Below are 18,091 nucleotides of genomic sequence, written 5' to 3' on the forward strand. Positions count from 1 at the left end.
TATATATATATATATATATATTCTCAAGTATTGCTGAATTAAAAATTCTCCTGGACCTTTTAACATGGCCAATGAATCTGATGTTTATAAACTGGTCATCAAAAGTATTTTTCTTTTTGGTGAGTGGGAAAATGTTATCCTTGTTTTAAATATCTAAGTAATGCTGATGACCCTTTTTTGTGTTTTGATTACTGTAGTCATATTTATGAAAAAAAATGGTTCATGTTTTTAGTTTCTTGCTAGTGAAAAAAGTGGGACAAAATATGCTTTTGAAATAAAATGGCACCTAATTATTTTTCTTTTCAAAAATGCCTTAAGTTACAGTCTCATTTTCATGACCATTTGCTTCCAGTGTTTATAAAAAAAAATAATTGGGAAGTTATGAAAGCATTATATATTAGGTTCCCAAAGTTAATACGAATCCTAAATTCACTTAGCAATAAAATCTAATTTTTAAGAAGTATATAAATATAAAATGTATAAATGATGGATAAATTTTTGTATTGATTTGCAAAATGCAGATTATATTTGATAAGCCATAGTATGTAGATATTCCTTTTAGGAGTATTACAGCTGTAAATTATATTGGAATTGCCCATCAGATGCTATTTGGGAAAAAAAATTACTGCAATCTCAAGTTAATGGAATATTTTTAAATCCCACATTTAAAGTTTAAAACACTGGTTTTCAATGTGTTTTTTAGTGTTGTCACTTCTTTATAGATAAATACGACATAAATAACCTGTTTGGATCCTGGTCGTTTTTAACTGTTCCTTGGTAATTCTGAGCATTTATTTACTGACTTAATATTTTTCACCACTTTTGGAGAACAGATGAACATCACCTATTCACCATGAATAGATCTACACCATGGTCAGGAGTTGTGTATAAAGTTTCATAACACTGTATATATTTCCTCTGTCAACACCCTTTAGGATATACTTTTAAACACCTTCAGGTGGTTTCAGATTAAATAGTCTTATGTTATGGCAACTAACTACATTTTCAGAACCTAAATAGAAACCATGCAATTTCTCAAATGTGTATCAACAGTTTGCCCACACTTAGTTTGTTTGTCTTAATGTCAAACCTTGGCTGGAAATAAAATGCATACTGATTGATTTACTTTATAGTTTGAAATGTTTCCTTTTGAACTGGTGGTGCTCAAAGTAGACTTCAAACCTTAAAGCTTTTTTAAGAAGTAAAACCCCAATTCATACAAAAATATAAATTTAAAAAAAAAATTTTTTTTTAACGTTTATTTATTTTTGAGACAGAGAGCATGAATGGGGGAGGGTCAGAGAGAGGGAGACACAGAATCTGAAACATGCTCCAGGCTCTGAGCTGTCAGCACAGAGCCCGACGCAGGGCTTGAACTCATGGACCGCGAGATCATGACCTGAGCCGAAGTCGGCCGCTTAACCGACTGAGCCACCCAGGCGCCCCTAAATGTAAAACATTTGCTCAGTTTTTACCTGTTATCTCTGCATTGCCTTAAAGGAAAAATACAAAATTAAGGATACCAGTTTCACTATTCTGTGGGCCCTTAAGGGGTGCTTTGAGTTTCAAACATTTACACTTTTAATAGACTCAGCATGAAAGTTAAGTATCTTCTACTTAACCCACAAAACTTACTTCAAAATTTAAATAGTAGGGGGCGCCTGGGTGGCTCAGTTGGTTAAGGGTCCCAACTTCGGCCCAGGTCATGATGTCCTGTTTTGTGCATTTGAGCCCCGCGTCGGGCTCTGTGCTGACAGCTTGCTCAGCTTGGAGTTTGCTTTGGATTCTGTGTTTCCTTCTCTCTCTGCCCCTCCCCCACTCACTCGCTGTCTCTCAAAAATAAATGTTTTTTTTTTTTAATTTAGTAGAAAACATTCCATTGGTATGCAGTTTATTGTCATATTAAATGCTTAATGCCAGAGATACACAGTGGCTTGAGCTTAGTATACTTTCAGTTCCGTAGTACCGCTTACTATTTCATATTTCAGTATTGCATAAGCTTCTGATACCCTGTACGTGTGAATTACTTTTAAAACCATATAAACAGAAATAGACCATAGAGCACTCACTACAGAGAATGCAAATTCTTAGGAAAATGCAGTTTAATGTTATTCTCTCTAGATACCTGCCAAACGTAAGAATTTATACTGTCCTTATTAACCAAAACCAAGATGTTGAAGAAAGCAATTTATACATTTTGAATATAAATAAGCATGGTTATGTTGATAATATTAAAAATATACATACAGACTTGAATGACCCAGTTTGCTGTTGACCACTGAATAGATGCAAAGGCCCTGTTACAGATGTTCTGATGTATGAAGAAAATTAAGATTTAACACTTCACTAACCAGGGACCTCTAAGGACTTACTTGAAAGGTGAAATCAAATATGGAAAATTAAATCAGTTTAATGTAGCTGTTTTGTAAGAGCTGCCATTGGGTAGAAGTGATCAAAATGAACAAGAAAATTAGTTGTATGGGAGTTAAGTGGAAGGGGAGATTCTAGAGCAGCACTGTCCAGTAAAACTTCGTGATGATGGAAATGGAAATGCTCTGTAATTTGTATTGCCTATTACGGTAGCTGCTACATGTGTTTGAGCATTTGAAGTGTGGCTAGTGCAACTGAGAAACTGAACTTTAAGTTATATTTAATTTTAACATAAATAGCCACATGTAGCTTGTGGCTACTATATTGGATACTGTAGAAATCTGTGACTATTAGAGAACATTTTAAGGAAGAGTTAAGATCTTAGTTTTTAAATGACTGGTAGAATTTGAATAGAAAAAGGAAGGAATTCCAATCTGTTCACTATTAATAACTTACCAGGAATAAAATAGTATCCAAAAACTTAGAAATGTAAAGCTCTTGCAGAGTGTAGTTGTTTTGTGTAAGAAGGCTAGTGTAACATCTGTTCTTTTAGTACCACACAGCCATACCATATAGTCTTGTCAGCACTTTGTAGTTTTTCCTATGTCATTAAACAACAGTGCCATTAATTGTGATGAAGGAGGTTATTCGTAATGCCAGTGGACACATCGTGTAAGCTGGGACTTTGTTGCCATTGGTCAAGCTTGAGATAGTGTATCTCCCCATAAGAAAAGTTTTTCCCATAAGATAATTGATGAGACATTGGTTAGGGAGAGAGACTACTACTTTGAGCTTTCAGGGTTTCTAAATACAGTAAATATAATTTTATGTGAACTCCATATATTTATCTTCTCTAGTATTTTTAAGCTATAAAGAATGCTAAGGAAAATCACTCTTGATTCAGCTCTCATTTTCATTTTTTACCCCCAAAAAGATTCTTCTCACCTTTACTGACAACTTTGAGCATCACAACTACAGTAGTATGTAGTGTTTTTCTGCAGTTTTTGCTACCCTAGTTTTCATGTCCTTGAATGATAGTTCATCAGTGTTCGGGGAGCACTGACACACCTTATATAGGAACAGATCTGGAGGTAGAGAAGAAATATTCTTAAATAAAGGGGCTCTGTGATCAAAGCATTATCCTCACTGCCATCCACTTCCACACCTTCCTGGTATGGCTGTAATCCTTTTTGCTTCAAAAAATTTATAAAATTTCATTGACATTCTAACCATTTGTTATTAGTACAAAATAAGATTTCTTGTCCAAAGTGATGTTCTAAAAGTAATGAAATTTTAAAATGTAGGATATGGGGTGGTTAAAATCTAAAAAATTTTCTACATCTAACTCAAAAGGGAAGATAAAAATATTAGGGGAATCGTCTGCCACAGTAAATTGTAATGTGTGACGTCTTAATGTATAGGATCTTTTTAAAGGTATGTTTTCTCATGTTTATTAATAAAAGAGCAAGACCTAGAAATTGGTTAAGACCTGGTGATTACTAAAACTACAGTGGTAGGTAAGAGTTATTTTTGTTTTTGTTTTTTTCCCCAATTCTAACCTAAGGTGGTTCAACCAAATGGGAAGGAAGATAGAGCAGTAGACTGGGTTTTTATTTTTATCTACTTTACTACTTTAGGCTTTATTTAAACTTTTTTAAGTGAAAGGTACATTTAGGGAGGTGGTTAAAACTACCAAATTGTATTTATGATCATTCCTTTTTAAAAACTTATGATGAACCTAAAGATCAGTTTTTGTCACGATTATATGAGAATAATGTTACTGGAATAAGGAAATATACCATGAAAACTGATTTTCATTGTCAAATTTTACATTAAAATCCTGTACAGGAAATCGCTGTCAACATTTGATGTCTTAATCTGAAATTTCCAAGATCTTAGTCAAATTGAACAGCATACTCATTTTCTTCTGCAACAACCAAAACACAGTCGTCGTTATAAGGTGATTGGGGTGCAGCTGAAAAAACTGTGGTGAAACCAGAATCCAAATTTCTTTTGTACAGGAACCAAACGATTGCTCCCAAAACTGTCAAAATTACTGTGCTAGCAATCACCAAAGCTGATATTAAAATGTGGTTATCTGAAAAGGAAAAGACAAAAAAAAAAAAAAAATATATATATATATATATATATATATATATATATATGGAAATCAGGACACCCAGTTGCTAGAACTGCACTTGGGCGGGGGGGGGCATAAATACAGTTTCATCATGTAAATATTTGCCTATTAGAATTTCCCACACTGATGAGAAAAATAAAAAATTACACTTATTCAGATTTGTATTTGTTAGCTTGAATGACTGCCATTCTTAAGATTTTAAGTTTTACAATTCTCCATCCTAAAATGGAAATTACCTACACTCAGGGTATGTCACAGTTCTACGTGTCTTCCTTGGATTTTACTTCCTAGTCTAAGACTTCCTATTTACTGCTCTTTTCAAGACTAGTTGTTTTTAGATACTTGTTTACATTAATGAAACTTATTGGTTCATCTGGCTTTTGGCATTTAAAATTTGTTATCACTGAGAAAAAACAAGAATGGCAGTGAATTATCTCCCTTTTTCTATTTATTCAAGTAACTATATATATGTGTATTCCTGAAGTAATTACAACCTTGCAGTCCTTGGCTACTGAAAACCCTCATAAACTTTCCATAAGTCAGTCAGTCCAGGGAAATTAACTCAGTTTAGGAGTTAGGAGGAAGAAAATGGCCACTAAAAGGAAAATTCTCTCCTTTTTGATCTTTAAAGTTTGTAGCAGTCACAGTTTGGTAAGGTTTGGGGTGTATTATTTGTTGGACCTTTAGATGAAAACGTGTCAAGAAAGCCAGGCAAATAGTTGCACAGTCTTATGAAATATTATTTTTTAATGAATTCAAAGACAACTCTGTTGCTAGTTCTTTCAACAACTCCTGATAAGATTTTGAGAACCATCATAAACCTACATACACTTTTGTACTTAAATCTCTATGTATCCTTTTATATTCTACTCAATCGGTAAATATCCTTCCCCCTCACCCAAATATACACGTGCAAATGTTCTAGAAGATATGTGTCAGAAAATACTGTGCTGCTCCTGTCCCATTGCCACTCACCCTGAATTCCCATTCATCAAATCCATTCCTTTTAAGATTATTTGCCTCCATACTTATAAATAACCTACTTACACGCTTTTCTTGATTTAATTTTTTAATGTGAAATCCACATAACAAAATACCATCTTAACCTGTTTTAAGTTTACAGTTTTATAGCGTTAAGTACGTTCACACTGATGTGCTGTCACCACTTTCTCCACAGAATTCATCTTTCAAACCCGAGAAACTATGTATTAAACAGTAATGCCCCATTCTTCCCTTATTTTATTCCTTGTCAACCACCATTCTACCTTTTGTAGGTCCACTACTCCAGGTATCTCAGATCATTGGAATCACCAAGTATCTGTACTTTTGTAACCAGCTTATTTCACTTAGCCTAACTAATGTCTTCCAAGTTTGTGCATATTGTAGGATGTGTCAGAATTGCCTTTTTAAGGCTAAATAATGTTCCATAGTGTATATATCATGTTCTACTTACCCATTCATCTGTTGATGGACACTTGGGTTGGCACCTTCCACTTTTTGGCTATTGTGAATAATGCTGCTATGAACATGAGTGTACAAATCTTTGATACCTCTTTTCATTCCTTTTGCGTATATACCCAGAAGTGGGATTGCTGCATCGTAGGTATTTCTATTTTTAGTTTTTTGAGAATTTATCATTACTGTTTTCTGTACCATTTGAAATTCCCATCAATAGGGCACAACTGTTCCATTTTCTCCATATCCTTGTCAATACTTGATTTGTTTTTTGTTATTATATGTATATGTGTGTGTGTGTGTGTGTGTGTAATATATATATATATATATATATATATATATATATTTTTTTTTTTTTTTTTTTTGGTAGCCAACCTAATGGATGTGAGGTGGTACTCTGCTTGATTTTGAGTTTTTTTTTTTTTTAACGTTTATTCATTTTTGAGAGACAGGGCATGAGCAGGGAAAGGGCAGAGAGAGGGAGACACAGAATCTGAACCAGGCTCCAGGCTCCAAGCTGTCAGCACAGAGCCCGATGCAGGGCTTAAACCCACCAACCGCGAGATCATGACCTGAGCCGAAGTCGGACGCTCAACCGACTAAGCCACGCAGGCACTCTGCTTGATTTTATTTTTAAGCTCTGTGCCAACATGGGGCAACTCACTACCCCGAGATCAAGAGCCAAGTGCTCTACCAGCTGAGCCAGCCAGATGCCCCTTTGGTTGATACTTTAAGGTATTTATTCCTTCTGTTGAAGAGTGAGAACTTAATTCTCCAATATACACACGAATTCTCAAACACTCCTTTCCTCTTCCATCACAGTTACAGCAATCCCCAAATTAGAAAATCTACATCTGACCATGCCAATCCAGAATTTTTAAAAACTACCAATTTAGAAAGCAACCCAATAAAAAATAAGGACAAAAGACTTGAATAGGCATTTCGCAAAACACAATGAAATGGCTAATAAAAGTGCTCAACATTATTCACCAGGGAAATGAAAATCAAAATGATTACACACACCTGAATGGCTGAAATTAGATGGGACTTTCCATGGGATGGATATGCAGTAGGAATGTAGCAGTTCAACCACTTTGAAAAATTACTTGGTAGTTTCTAATAAAGCCAAATATATTAGCTACCCTATTGACCTTGCAGTTCTTCTCTTTGGAATATACACAAGGAAAATGAGAAAATAGGTCCAAATGAGAATGTTCATAGGCTGTTCTATCATTTTAGTACCAAACTAGACATGATGCGTATATACATAATAGGAAATTGGACAAATTGTGATACATTTACAAAGTACTGTACAACAGAATAAGTACAATATATACGTAACATGGATGGATCTAAAAAAAATTCTTGAGTGAAAAAAGCCAGTAGAATTCTATGTTCTAAACCAGCAACTCTAACCTATGGTGATAGAACTCAAAATAGTGGGTAACTCTGGGAGAGATGATGGTAGGGGATACATTTATTGGTAATGGGCATGAAGGAAATTTTTTGGTGTAACATGTTCTTTCTCTATCTTGATTTGAGAGGCAGTTACCCAGGTATATCCAGAGGCAACCATCAAACTGTACACTTAAGATTTGTGCATCTTATTCACACCTCAGATTAAAAATTATGCTACCAATTGGCAAAAAAAAAAAAAAAAAATTTAATAGACATGTTTCTGGGAATGCAAAATAGTACAATTCTAAAACCATGTTATCGATCAAAGTTCTACATCCACTTTTCAAATCCAACATTTGCATTTCAGAGAATCTAATCTTTAAATAATGTATTTGTGCAAGTAGATTCATTCACTGCAGCACTGTAATGTTTGGAAACCAGCCAGTAAGGGTCTGGAGCTGGTTTATATCCATAAAGACATATACGGAAGAGTATGCGTTGTTGATACCTAGAATCTATTAGTGAATAAAAGGGCAAAGTAAGTCCTATATCTCAATTTGCTGATCTTGGCAAAAGAAACACAGTTAAGAAACTTGAGCTGGTGCCCAATAAGGATAAAAGTAGAATAATGTAGACAGGGGCAAGATGGGAGACGGACTTTTCAGCATTTGCGTTACTATTTTGCTTTTTCAACCATGTTAATGTATTACCTGTTCTTTCAAAAAAATATGCATTTAGGGGCACCTGGGTGGTTCGGCCAATTAAGTGTCCAACTCTTGATCTCAGCTCAGGTCATGATCTCACTGTTCCTAATAAAGCCCCACATCTGGCTCTGCTGACAGAGCAGAGCCTGCTTGGGATTCTCTCTCCCCTCTCTCTCTGCCCCTCCATTCATGCACACGGGCTCTCTCAAAGTAAATGAACTTTAAAAAAAATGCATTTAGTAAACCCTTAAGACAGATCCTTAAAGAACTATAATTATAAGGTCAAAGTCTTTTAAACAAAAGATTTCAGACTCATTTCCCACAAAAAAGGGAATTCAATGGGAAAATACAATTTGGTATTTAAAAAAATTCATACATATTTGCAGTTACCATATTTAGGATGTCAATTCTTATTACTAAGTTGAGACCTTTCTAAATTCTTATAAAAGTTGTTCCACTTTATAAAATTATATAATTAATTTTAAGGAGGTCTTTAGTAATATTTTGACATTAGAATCAATGTATTTTTACTTGTGGGAAGATTTTTAACAAAAGACCATTACTTACCTGATAAATATTTCTTTTCATATGGGACTAAAATGCAAAAGAAAATGAAAATTAAAATTCAAGTATGTATACTTTATTCTAAGTTTGCCTTTAAACACTTTCAAAATAGTTGAAAATGAAATTTAGTAGCTTAATATCCCTATTTCTATTGCTTGGTCAATTGTTTTCCATTTTGAACAAAGTTGTTTTTTGTTTCTTTTTTTTTAAAGATGTAGAGGTCTAACAGTGTATTAGCTTGGTTGGTGGAGAAAGAATAAGGAAACTCAAAGTGATGAGGTGAGGAAAATAATTTTTGTTAGAGGCTCTATAGAAAACAAACCTAATAAAATTGAAGTATACAACTGTGACCCCATTAGTATGGATTTGCTCACTATTTCTGATGTTTCAGTTATAGTTTAATTAAAAATTTGGTTTATATAAATGTGCCCTGATACTTAGTACATGAAAAAAAAATTTTTTTAATCCAATAAATATTGGAAGTGGAATTCCACTACCATAAAGCTATGATAAATTTAATATAATCAACTGTAGTTAAGAACCCTGCTGAGGCATACAAAAAAATCAAAAGGGGAAAATAATTTTGGTTTACTGTTGAAGTAGAAGGTGGGAAATACTAAAGATGCAAAGTGGAGAAATGGCTGTCATGTTTCAAGTATCCCAAAATCATATTTTGAAATTTTAAGTGTTTTTAATAAGAACAAAATTTTTTCTGAAACTTGGAACATGCTTTGATGTTTAACAATAACATCAAAATACTGTTGTGGGACATAATAATTTTGTCCATTAGAAAGCATTCTGAAGGGGAAGAAGGGACGGCCAGAGCCCAGGGGTGGTGGTTGGAAGGGCAGGGGCCAGGTTCAGAGCTTGCACCTCAGGGTTGCGGTGGGGAGAAAAAGCATTCTGATGGGTCAGAAGAAAAATTACATTTTAGTCCAGAATAAGTTATTGACTACAATGCAGTTTTTCTTCATTTGCCTAAACAAAGGATGTTAGTACCTGTACAAGGTAAAATTCTTTAAACATTAGCTAGAACTCTGGAATCAGACATGAGTAGCTAGTCCAATAACATGCAAGGAGACTATGATAATTCCTTTGAACAAGAGAAGAAATTTCTGACCTCTTGCAGGCTCTAAGAATAAGCAGATAGAATGAAAGTATGCCTGATTCACATGAGAATTATATTGGACTTCCAAAAGATCTGGGAGCATAGCATCCTAATTAATATATTCTGAAGTCTTTCTTACTCCCTCTAATTTATTGAGGCATACTTGTCTCAAAAATTTTTATTTTAAAACCAGCCCTACTTTCCCCACCCCTCTAGAAATGGAAAAAAGTTTTCAGTTATACTTACTAGCTGCTTTACAAAGGGTTCCTTCCACAGAAGAAATTTCACAATTTCCTTTTTTCCATTCACCTGTCTTGGTGTGCAAAAAGGCACAGGTGTCAACTAGATCCTCACCATCTTCTTGGTCTGTCCATTTATCAAATGTCATATTTGACTTATCAAACCACTTGAAACTTGCATCTGTCAGTTAAGAATATTTTTATCATTATGACAGTGTTAAATGGAGTTAAAAAGAAAGCCTAAGAAAAGGATCTGGGATTAAAGGTAGAAAATTACTAAGATATGTCTGCTCAAAACTTTTAGTTGTAGGATTTAAATTAGGAGGAATATATCTTGTGTACCAGCAAATGAAAGGTATTGGCTCAAAGAAGTTCTACGGAAGATCCTGTTTTTGAAAATAATAAAGTAACATTTTCTTGGGGGAAATAGCCAAGAAAATTAAAATATTAATAGTAACCTTAGTAGTTTCATTTCATTAATAATGCATGTACTTTCTGTTTCCTACAGGGACAATAAATACATTTACATAATATAACCTTGATAGTTCAATCTAGCGATATCCTACAGTTGACACATTTATGACACTACCATATTACAAAAATGCTGAGCCTAGAACCATATTTTAATCCGGACAAAAGAAACACAGCTGCTCAGGAAAGAGTTGCAGTATAGGTCATAGGTGCACACTGAAAATAGAATACCCAGAGACTACAGGAAACATCAACTTGAACTACAGAACTGAAGAATCTCAAAGTTACCAGTTTTATTACCATTAAAAAAAAAGAAGTGGTTTCCTACAAGGTAAATATTACTTACCATCTGTGTCAAAAAACATGCCTAGTAGGATATCATCTGGGCCTTTCCATTGCTTTTTCAAAGTCTCCAGTATAAAAGCATTTTCTTCTTCATTATGTATGCTTACCATGTCTGCTCCTGAAATTATTTTTAGGTAGAAATAAAGTTACCATGTTTCCAGAATCAATGCAGATCACAGGAATTATATACAAATTATGCATTATAATACATTTACCATAATGTATTATACTTTCACACCTTTTTAAATTTCAGCTTGAGAATATGCATAATTTTGAAGAGACAATATATTCATGAGTAAAGTGATGTGATAAATTGAGCACAACAATTTTATATTCTCATTTCATTTATGTAGAGTTGGTAATTTACACACAAGGGAACAAAACATCATGGGAGGCTTCAGCAATAGAACATATTTTCTGCATCTCTCAACTTTCCTTTTTCCCATCACCTCTTCCTCGAGCAACCATGGTTTCTCCCTTTGTTTACTAGTGTAGTGAGGAGAAGCTTTGACCAAATCTAGGAGAACTGTAAACTATGAAGTCAACTTGCCAGAACAGTTGCAAGACGTGAAATTAAGCAACAGTCTCTGACTTGCCTCATTTAACTGGCCTTCGTGTGCCTGCTGCCCAAAGCCTTACATGTACATATTCTGTGGTCTTTAGAAAATTCCTGGTTAAGGAAAATGATCAATAAAAGAGGTCTATCATTGGATAGTTAATCACACTTTCATGTGATTCAAGAGTAAAGAGCAGCAGCGATCTATATTTTATATCTCCCATACATTAGCTTTTGTGGTTCTTAAAGTCTGTAAGCTACATATACATACAAGCATCCTATAAATATCAGGAGTAACTACTTTTCCAAGAGCTATTTAACCCTGTTTCCTTACCTAGACAAAGATTCTCTTGCAAATTAAAAAGAATTTCACTGTCTTAATTGGATAATACTTTAGAGAAAATGCTAGTAGAGTTAGTTCCTTTCATGATATTCTGTTTTTTCAAGTGAAGACAGTTGAATAAATGATGACATCAAGGCTTGTGCTCAAAGCAGCCAGAAAGCTGGCAGGGAGGATACATCTAATCCCTGGGTGTAAGACAAAAAAAAAAAAAAAATAATAATAATAATAATAATAATGTAACAGCCTTTCAGGTGTACTCAGCTAAATATGGAATATAACACAAAAATAATAAACATAGGACTTCTCAGCCTCAGTAATTTAGAAGTAACAATTTTCCCATTTTCCAATGATAAGTTGTTGATCCTACGTATATTTTACAGTGTGGAGACTTTCTGTACTATAACTAATGCAAGTACATGGAGAAATACAGTACTTTTGCCTACTATTACATTCTTCCAAAATCATCCAAACTTAACAAAGTCTCCTGAAAATTCCAGAATATTGTCTTAGTTCAGGGGTTCTCCACCTTGAGCATGCATCGAAATCTGGAGGGCTTCCAACTGGAATGAGATGGGGCCTGAGAATTTACATTCCCAACAAGTTCCCAGGTGATGCTGATGCTGCTGATCCAGGGACCATCCTTTGAGAATTACAGGTGGCTTAAATTGTAGGCTACTATATTTATGACCTCACTCTAAAGTTGATAATATTTTGTAATAAGTTAACAGTTAAATGGAAAAGACAGAGCTACTATGTACTGATATACTAAGAAAAATTTTTATTAAATGATTACTTTTATATCTTAAAAGAAGCTTACCAAAAAAACCCCAATAAATTTAACAATAGGGGAAAAGAAAATTACTATAGGGCCAAAAAGTCTAAAATCACAAACCAGGCAGACTGCAGCTCTATTATAAATAAAGAAGCCAACACCTTAATGGAAGAAAAATAATTGTTTCAAGACTGTAAAAAAGACAGTTCACCCTCACAGAAGGAAATCTAACAAAAGAAATGTGTGAGAAATGCAATCTCACTGGTAAAGAAATGAAAATTAAATTAAGCAGCCTTTCAGACTTCTAGATTAAACAGTGTTGGCCCTGGGTATAACAAAATAGAAACTCATAAGTGGTTAGGTGGAGTAAAAATTAGTACAACCTTCTTGGAAACAATATGGCAAGATGTGTCAAAAGCCCTTAAAAGGGCACATATTTGACCCAGCAATCCTTAATAATCATTGGCTCTGTGCTCAAATAGACACAATCATTAATGTTCACCGCATGTTTGTGACACTGAAAGATTGCAAATAATTCAATAGCCAATATTAAAGGATTAATTAAATCAATTATGGCATTTCTATATACTGGATTAATACACAGTTATTAGGAAATATGCATTACATTTTTGCTGCCACAGACATCTTTAATGGAAAATGCAAATTACGGGACAGTTTGCCAAATATCCCTTTTTTTATATATTAAAAAAATAGCTGGGACGCCTGGGTGGCTCAGTAGGTTAAGCACACAACTTCGGCTCAGGTCATGATCTCACAGTTCGTGAGTTCAAACCCTGCATAGGGCTCTGCACACACAGCACAGAGCTACTTCGGATCCTCCCTCTCTCTCTGCTCCTCCCCCTCTGGTACTCTCTCTCAAAAATAAACATTAAAAGGCACACTGCATTAAAAAAAAAAAAAAAAAGTATTAATATAAATTTGCCTGGGGTGAAATGTCTAGGATATTTAACCAAAATGTTAACAATCATTACATTTCCTTATTAGGGTGGTGCAATTTAGGGTGATTTTGCTATATTTTTAAAATATCTGCACATGTATTTTTCTAAGTTTTTTAATAGTGATTGTGCATATTACAAAGAACTTTTAAAAGAAAAATCAGATAACAATACTTTAATCCAAAGTTAGGATTCAGCAAGGCTCTCTGAGTCGTATCTCCATTTTGAAAAACTCTATGATGGTTTTCTTATCATTTCCAGCTGCCTGCCTGTTAAATGTCGCACAGACTTTTAATTTGTTTCACCCTGATACTTGTACTCACTTGTAAAATGTGACCAAAATACCACTCTAGAAAAACTCTCAAGGGAAGTATTTAACTAGGTTATAGTTTTGGCTTAAGTGTTCAGAGAGGAGTTTTTCATCCTTTTCTTTGACCTTGTGGAAGCCAAGGGAACTTTAATGATTCTTAACATTGTAATCTAATTAAATATTGTATAAACTTAAATTACTGTGTCAGGCAAATAAGTCACACTTTCATTTTCTTTAACAAATGACAGCGTAAGTCCCTGGAGAATGCATGTGCTCAAGAAAAATTTTTTTACAGTGCATTACCAGTGACACTACCTGCTGAGATATAATATGGGTCTTCAATTCTTTTTATAGCTAGTGACATATCTCACAAATCACAAAAAAGAAATATTGAAAATATTTATTTTTTCTATTATAATGATAACATAAATTAAAGGTAAATGTTGCAAAATAAGAAAAATGTTAGCCTCTCACAATTATTTACCTAAATGAATAAGGATACCAAAAATAAGGAGAGGTAATATGAAGTAAATTATACAAAACACTGGGAATATTTCTAAAGATAGCTCACTGCAGCACAAAAGGTAATAGGTCACTTGTTTTCTAAACCCCTAATGACAGGTTTTACATATGATTTTGTATAGCTGGCAAGATTTTATAAATCCCAATGTAAATACTGTAGTATTATACCTTTGCTTTTTCTTCATACATAGCAAACACTGAATTTATGTCTACTTATGACTCTTAACCAAAACACTGGTGTAGCCAAAAATAAATACCAGTGTTATTAACTAATTTTAGCTAATTTTCTGATTCATTAATGAACTGGGTATTTCCAGAGTAGAAACAAATATAGAGGATTTTCAAATAAATGGTAAGGTAAAGAGAAATGTATGAGAAATTTTTAAAAATCCAATCAGTAAGACAAACTGAATTTATAGATTTTTAACTGGGGAAAAGAGTTATATTTTTCTTTAGACACAAGATAAATTTTATAAGCAAATTTGAATATAACAATTTAAAATTCCTGGGGCCTCTGGGTGGCTCAGTCCTTAAGCATCCAACTTCAGCTCAAGCCATGATCTCATGGTTTGTGGGTTCGAGCCCCGCATCGGGCTCTGTGCTGACAGCTCAGAGTCTGGAGTCTGCTTCAGATTCCGTGTCTCCTCCTCTCTGTCCCCCTTCCCTGCTTGTGTTCTCTCTCTCTCAAAAATAAATAAGCATTTAAAATTCCTTAGTGGCTGCCCTGCTTGAACAAGTAGAGTTAATGGACTCCAGAACAAGCAATCAAGGTCAAATCACAAAGTTTCTGGCTGTTTCCAATTCTGTTTTGCTTTGCTAAAGAAAAATGGCAAATACAACTCAACTGCAGTTGAGTCGTAGAAAAAGTCAACCAGTAGTAATTTTGCCTCTGTAAAGTAAGCATTTGCTTAATTGCTAAAGATAAGTAGTAAAACTGGACAGTGAATTCTGATATAGTGGTTCATACAGGCTAGTAAGAGTATAATAGGTCTTTTCTAGGCTCTCAGCCTCCCAAATAATGTCTGTTATTGAAATCTACATTAAGTATACCTAATATAAGTAATTTTTTAAAAAGATAGAAAATTGTTATAGGGGAAGCCCCATTTGAAAAAATGCCTATTATTCAATTTTTGAAAAAATATTTATTTTGATAGAGAATGTGTGAGCAGCTGATGGGCAGAGAAAGAGAATCCTAAGCAGGCTCCACGCTGTCAGCACAGGGCCTGCCTGACTCGGGGCTCAAACTCACAAACCGTGAGCTCATGACCTGAGCTGAAATCAAGAGTCAGATGCTTAACCGATTGAGCCACCCAGGCAGCCCTCAATTTCTTTAAAATGAAACCATACTGGTAGATTCGAAATGTCTTGTTTTCAAAGAGCCAATGTTCAACACCATTTGGCAGGTATGGGTTTTTCAAAGGGAAACAATATGCATTGAGTACTACATGGCACTTACCAGGATTAAAAACCTCTATGCTTACATTCACTCCTTCTATGATAAGTGAATATGATTTGATATTCTTCCAAAATGTTGTATTGGTCGGTTGTTAGATTTTTTTTTTTTTTTAAGGTAAAGGGCATTTCTAAATGCTGGAGTTACTGATGAGTCTAAGATAAAATTTAATGAAATGATCAAGAGATTTTAGATCTCATGCAGTAATAAAAAACACCTCTAAAGAATCAAGGACTCTCCTATCACCATCACAGGTATTTCAGTTGAAAAAGTTGCTAGTTCACATCCTAGTTTCAGTTTGAACTTACAAGTATCACAACAGTTAGAGACAACAACAAGGATGCACTTTGGGCCAAACAGCCAAACATATAAAGAACACCCAAGCACACCTTTTTAAAAATACCATTTTTATTTAAAATATTTCACAATGTGAAGTTGTAAATATATTTTCTGGAGAACACTGAATGTATCTGCTAGCAAATAGCCTTTTTCTCTTTTTTCTTTCTCTTTCTTTCCTTTTCTTTCTTTCTTTTTTCTTTAATTTTTTTTTTTTTTTTTTTTATTTTGAGAGAGAGAGAGAAAGAGAGCATGAGCAGGAGAGGGGCAGGGAGAGAATCCCAAGCAGGCTCTGAGCTGTCAGTGCAGAGCCCGAGGTGGGGCTTGATCTCATGAACGATGAGATCATGACCTGAGCTGAAATCAAGAGTCAGACAGTCAACAGACTGAGCCACCCAGGCGCACTTCTCCTTTTTCTTTAACATACATTTCTTTACCACAGTTTCACCTCATGGTCCCATTTGACTTCTGCCCACACTACATACCTGAAACAGCACTTTCAAGGCAGAATAACAGAGTGTTCTGTTAGACCTTGCTAGACCCTGGTTTAAATCCTGGCTCTGTCACTTACTACCTGTGTGACCTCAAACAAATAAACTGCACTTAGTTTGTCCCGTTGATAAAAGGAGGATAATAAAAAAACTACCTGATAGGTTTGTTACGTTCATTAAAGCCAGGTAAAGTATATGGTGTGCCTAAGCACAGTGCCTGGCACAGAGTATGCACATTAAATGGAGACTTCTGTTGCTAAGTTTCTGGCACAAAGCTTTGGACAGTACTGGCTAACAGCTGTCTTCCAACTCAAAGGTTAAGTATATGCCCAATTCCACTTATGGCTTATGTATTCTACAATAAAAATGGTCCATCTATTACAGGGACCCAGGTAAAAGCGAGATATTACAAAACTGTTTATTTTTGAGAGAGAGCCAGCGAGCGAGCATGCAAGCGGGGGAGGAGCAGAGAGAGAGGGAGACACAGAATCTGAAGCAGGCCAGAGACTGAGCTGTCAGCACAGAGCCCGATGTGGGGCTCAAACTCACAGACAACAAGATCATGACCTGAGCCAAAGTTGGAAGCTTAACCAACTGAGCCACCCAGGCGCCCTGACAAAACTATTTTTGCAAGGAATTAGTGAACACTATTTAAAGACTGTGAAAAAAAAAAGGAATGAACTCCTTACCATGATCAGTACACTGATTTCTGACGTCCTCTATGCTTTCTACTTTGATGGCTTCTTGAAGAAAAATGTAACAACTGTCTTGGAACTGAACCCAGGTAGATGAAGGACAGTCTATATGGGAAAAAAGAAACCCTGTTAAATAACTTGAAAAGAATTCCATGAATTCCTAAAGATAGTAGATATTAAATTTTCAAAGAGAAAAAGAAAGGCAATACCCCTTGTTAATTTAGCAACAAAGCTCTCAGTCTTTGTCAAAAGAAATCAACTACTGTGATGGGAATTTATTTTTCTCCATTCTATATATGGGAGAAGAGAAATGTGCCAATGATTCTCTTCTGATTTGACAGAACAAAGTTACAAGCCTTTAGGGTGTTTAGAAATTCAGACATGTAGATTACAGCATTATTACCAAGGCAACGAACTATCAAGAAAGACAACCAATAGAAATACAAGCTCTTTGTGAAGGTTGTCTTTGCAGTATGTAGTAACAATTTCAAAGTCTCAAGAGTTTATAAGACCTTTCTTAAAAATTATACTTCCAAGAACAGAGAACAAATTGCTAGATTATGAATATTCAGACACGTTTTCATATTGCACAGGAAAACAAGATAGATGTTCTTATGAATGTTTTTAGTTTAACACCTCATCAAAGCAGATTCGTTGAACTTAGTTCTGTGAAACAGAACCATCTCTCTTCCTCCATTGCTGCAAAGGGGAGTGGCACCTCTTTTGTCTCTTGATCTCTTCTTGTTCATTATAAATGTGTACATCTGGGGGCACCTAGGTGGCTCAGTCGGTTAAGCGTCCGACTTCAGCTCAGGTCACGATCTCGCGGTCCGTGAGTTCAAGCCCTGCGTCGGGCTCTGGGC

General features: G+C 34.8%; 1 protein-coding gene across 1 annotated transcript in view; it reads right to left on the minus strand.

The window, feature by feature from the left end:
* Positions 1–2,238: 2,238 nt before the first annotated feature.
* Positions 2,239–18,091, minus strand: part of LOC102951351 (lymphocyte antigen 75) — a 133,669-nt gene continuing 117,816 nt past the window's right edge. The window contains exons 35-39 of the mRNA XM_042994543.1: positions 17,223–17,333; positions 10,796–10,912; positions 9,986–10,159; positions 8,635–8,661; positions 2,239–4,468 (exon numbers count right to left, since the gene is read on the minus strand). Coding sequence (XP_042850477.1) covers positions 4,266–4,468; positions 8,635–8,661; positions 9,986–10,159; positions 10,796–10,912; positions 17,223–17,333 — 632 coding nt within the window. The 3' untranslated portion in view covers positions 2,239–4,265. The remainder of the gene's footprint in view (positions 4,469–8,634; positions 8,662–9,985; positions 10,160–10,795; positions 10,913–17,222; positions 17,334–18,091) is intronic.

This window comes from Panthera tigris, chromosome C1, assembly GCF_018350195.1.
Source record: "Panthera tigris isolate Pti1 chromosome C1, P.tigris_Pti1_mat1.1, whole genome shotgun sequence".
NCBI classification, from domain to species: domain Eukaryota; kingdom Metazoa; phylum Chordata; class Mammalia; order Carnivora; family Felidae; genus Panthera; species Panthera tigris.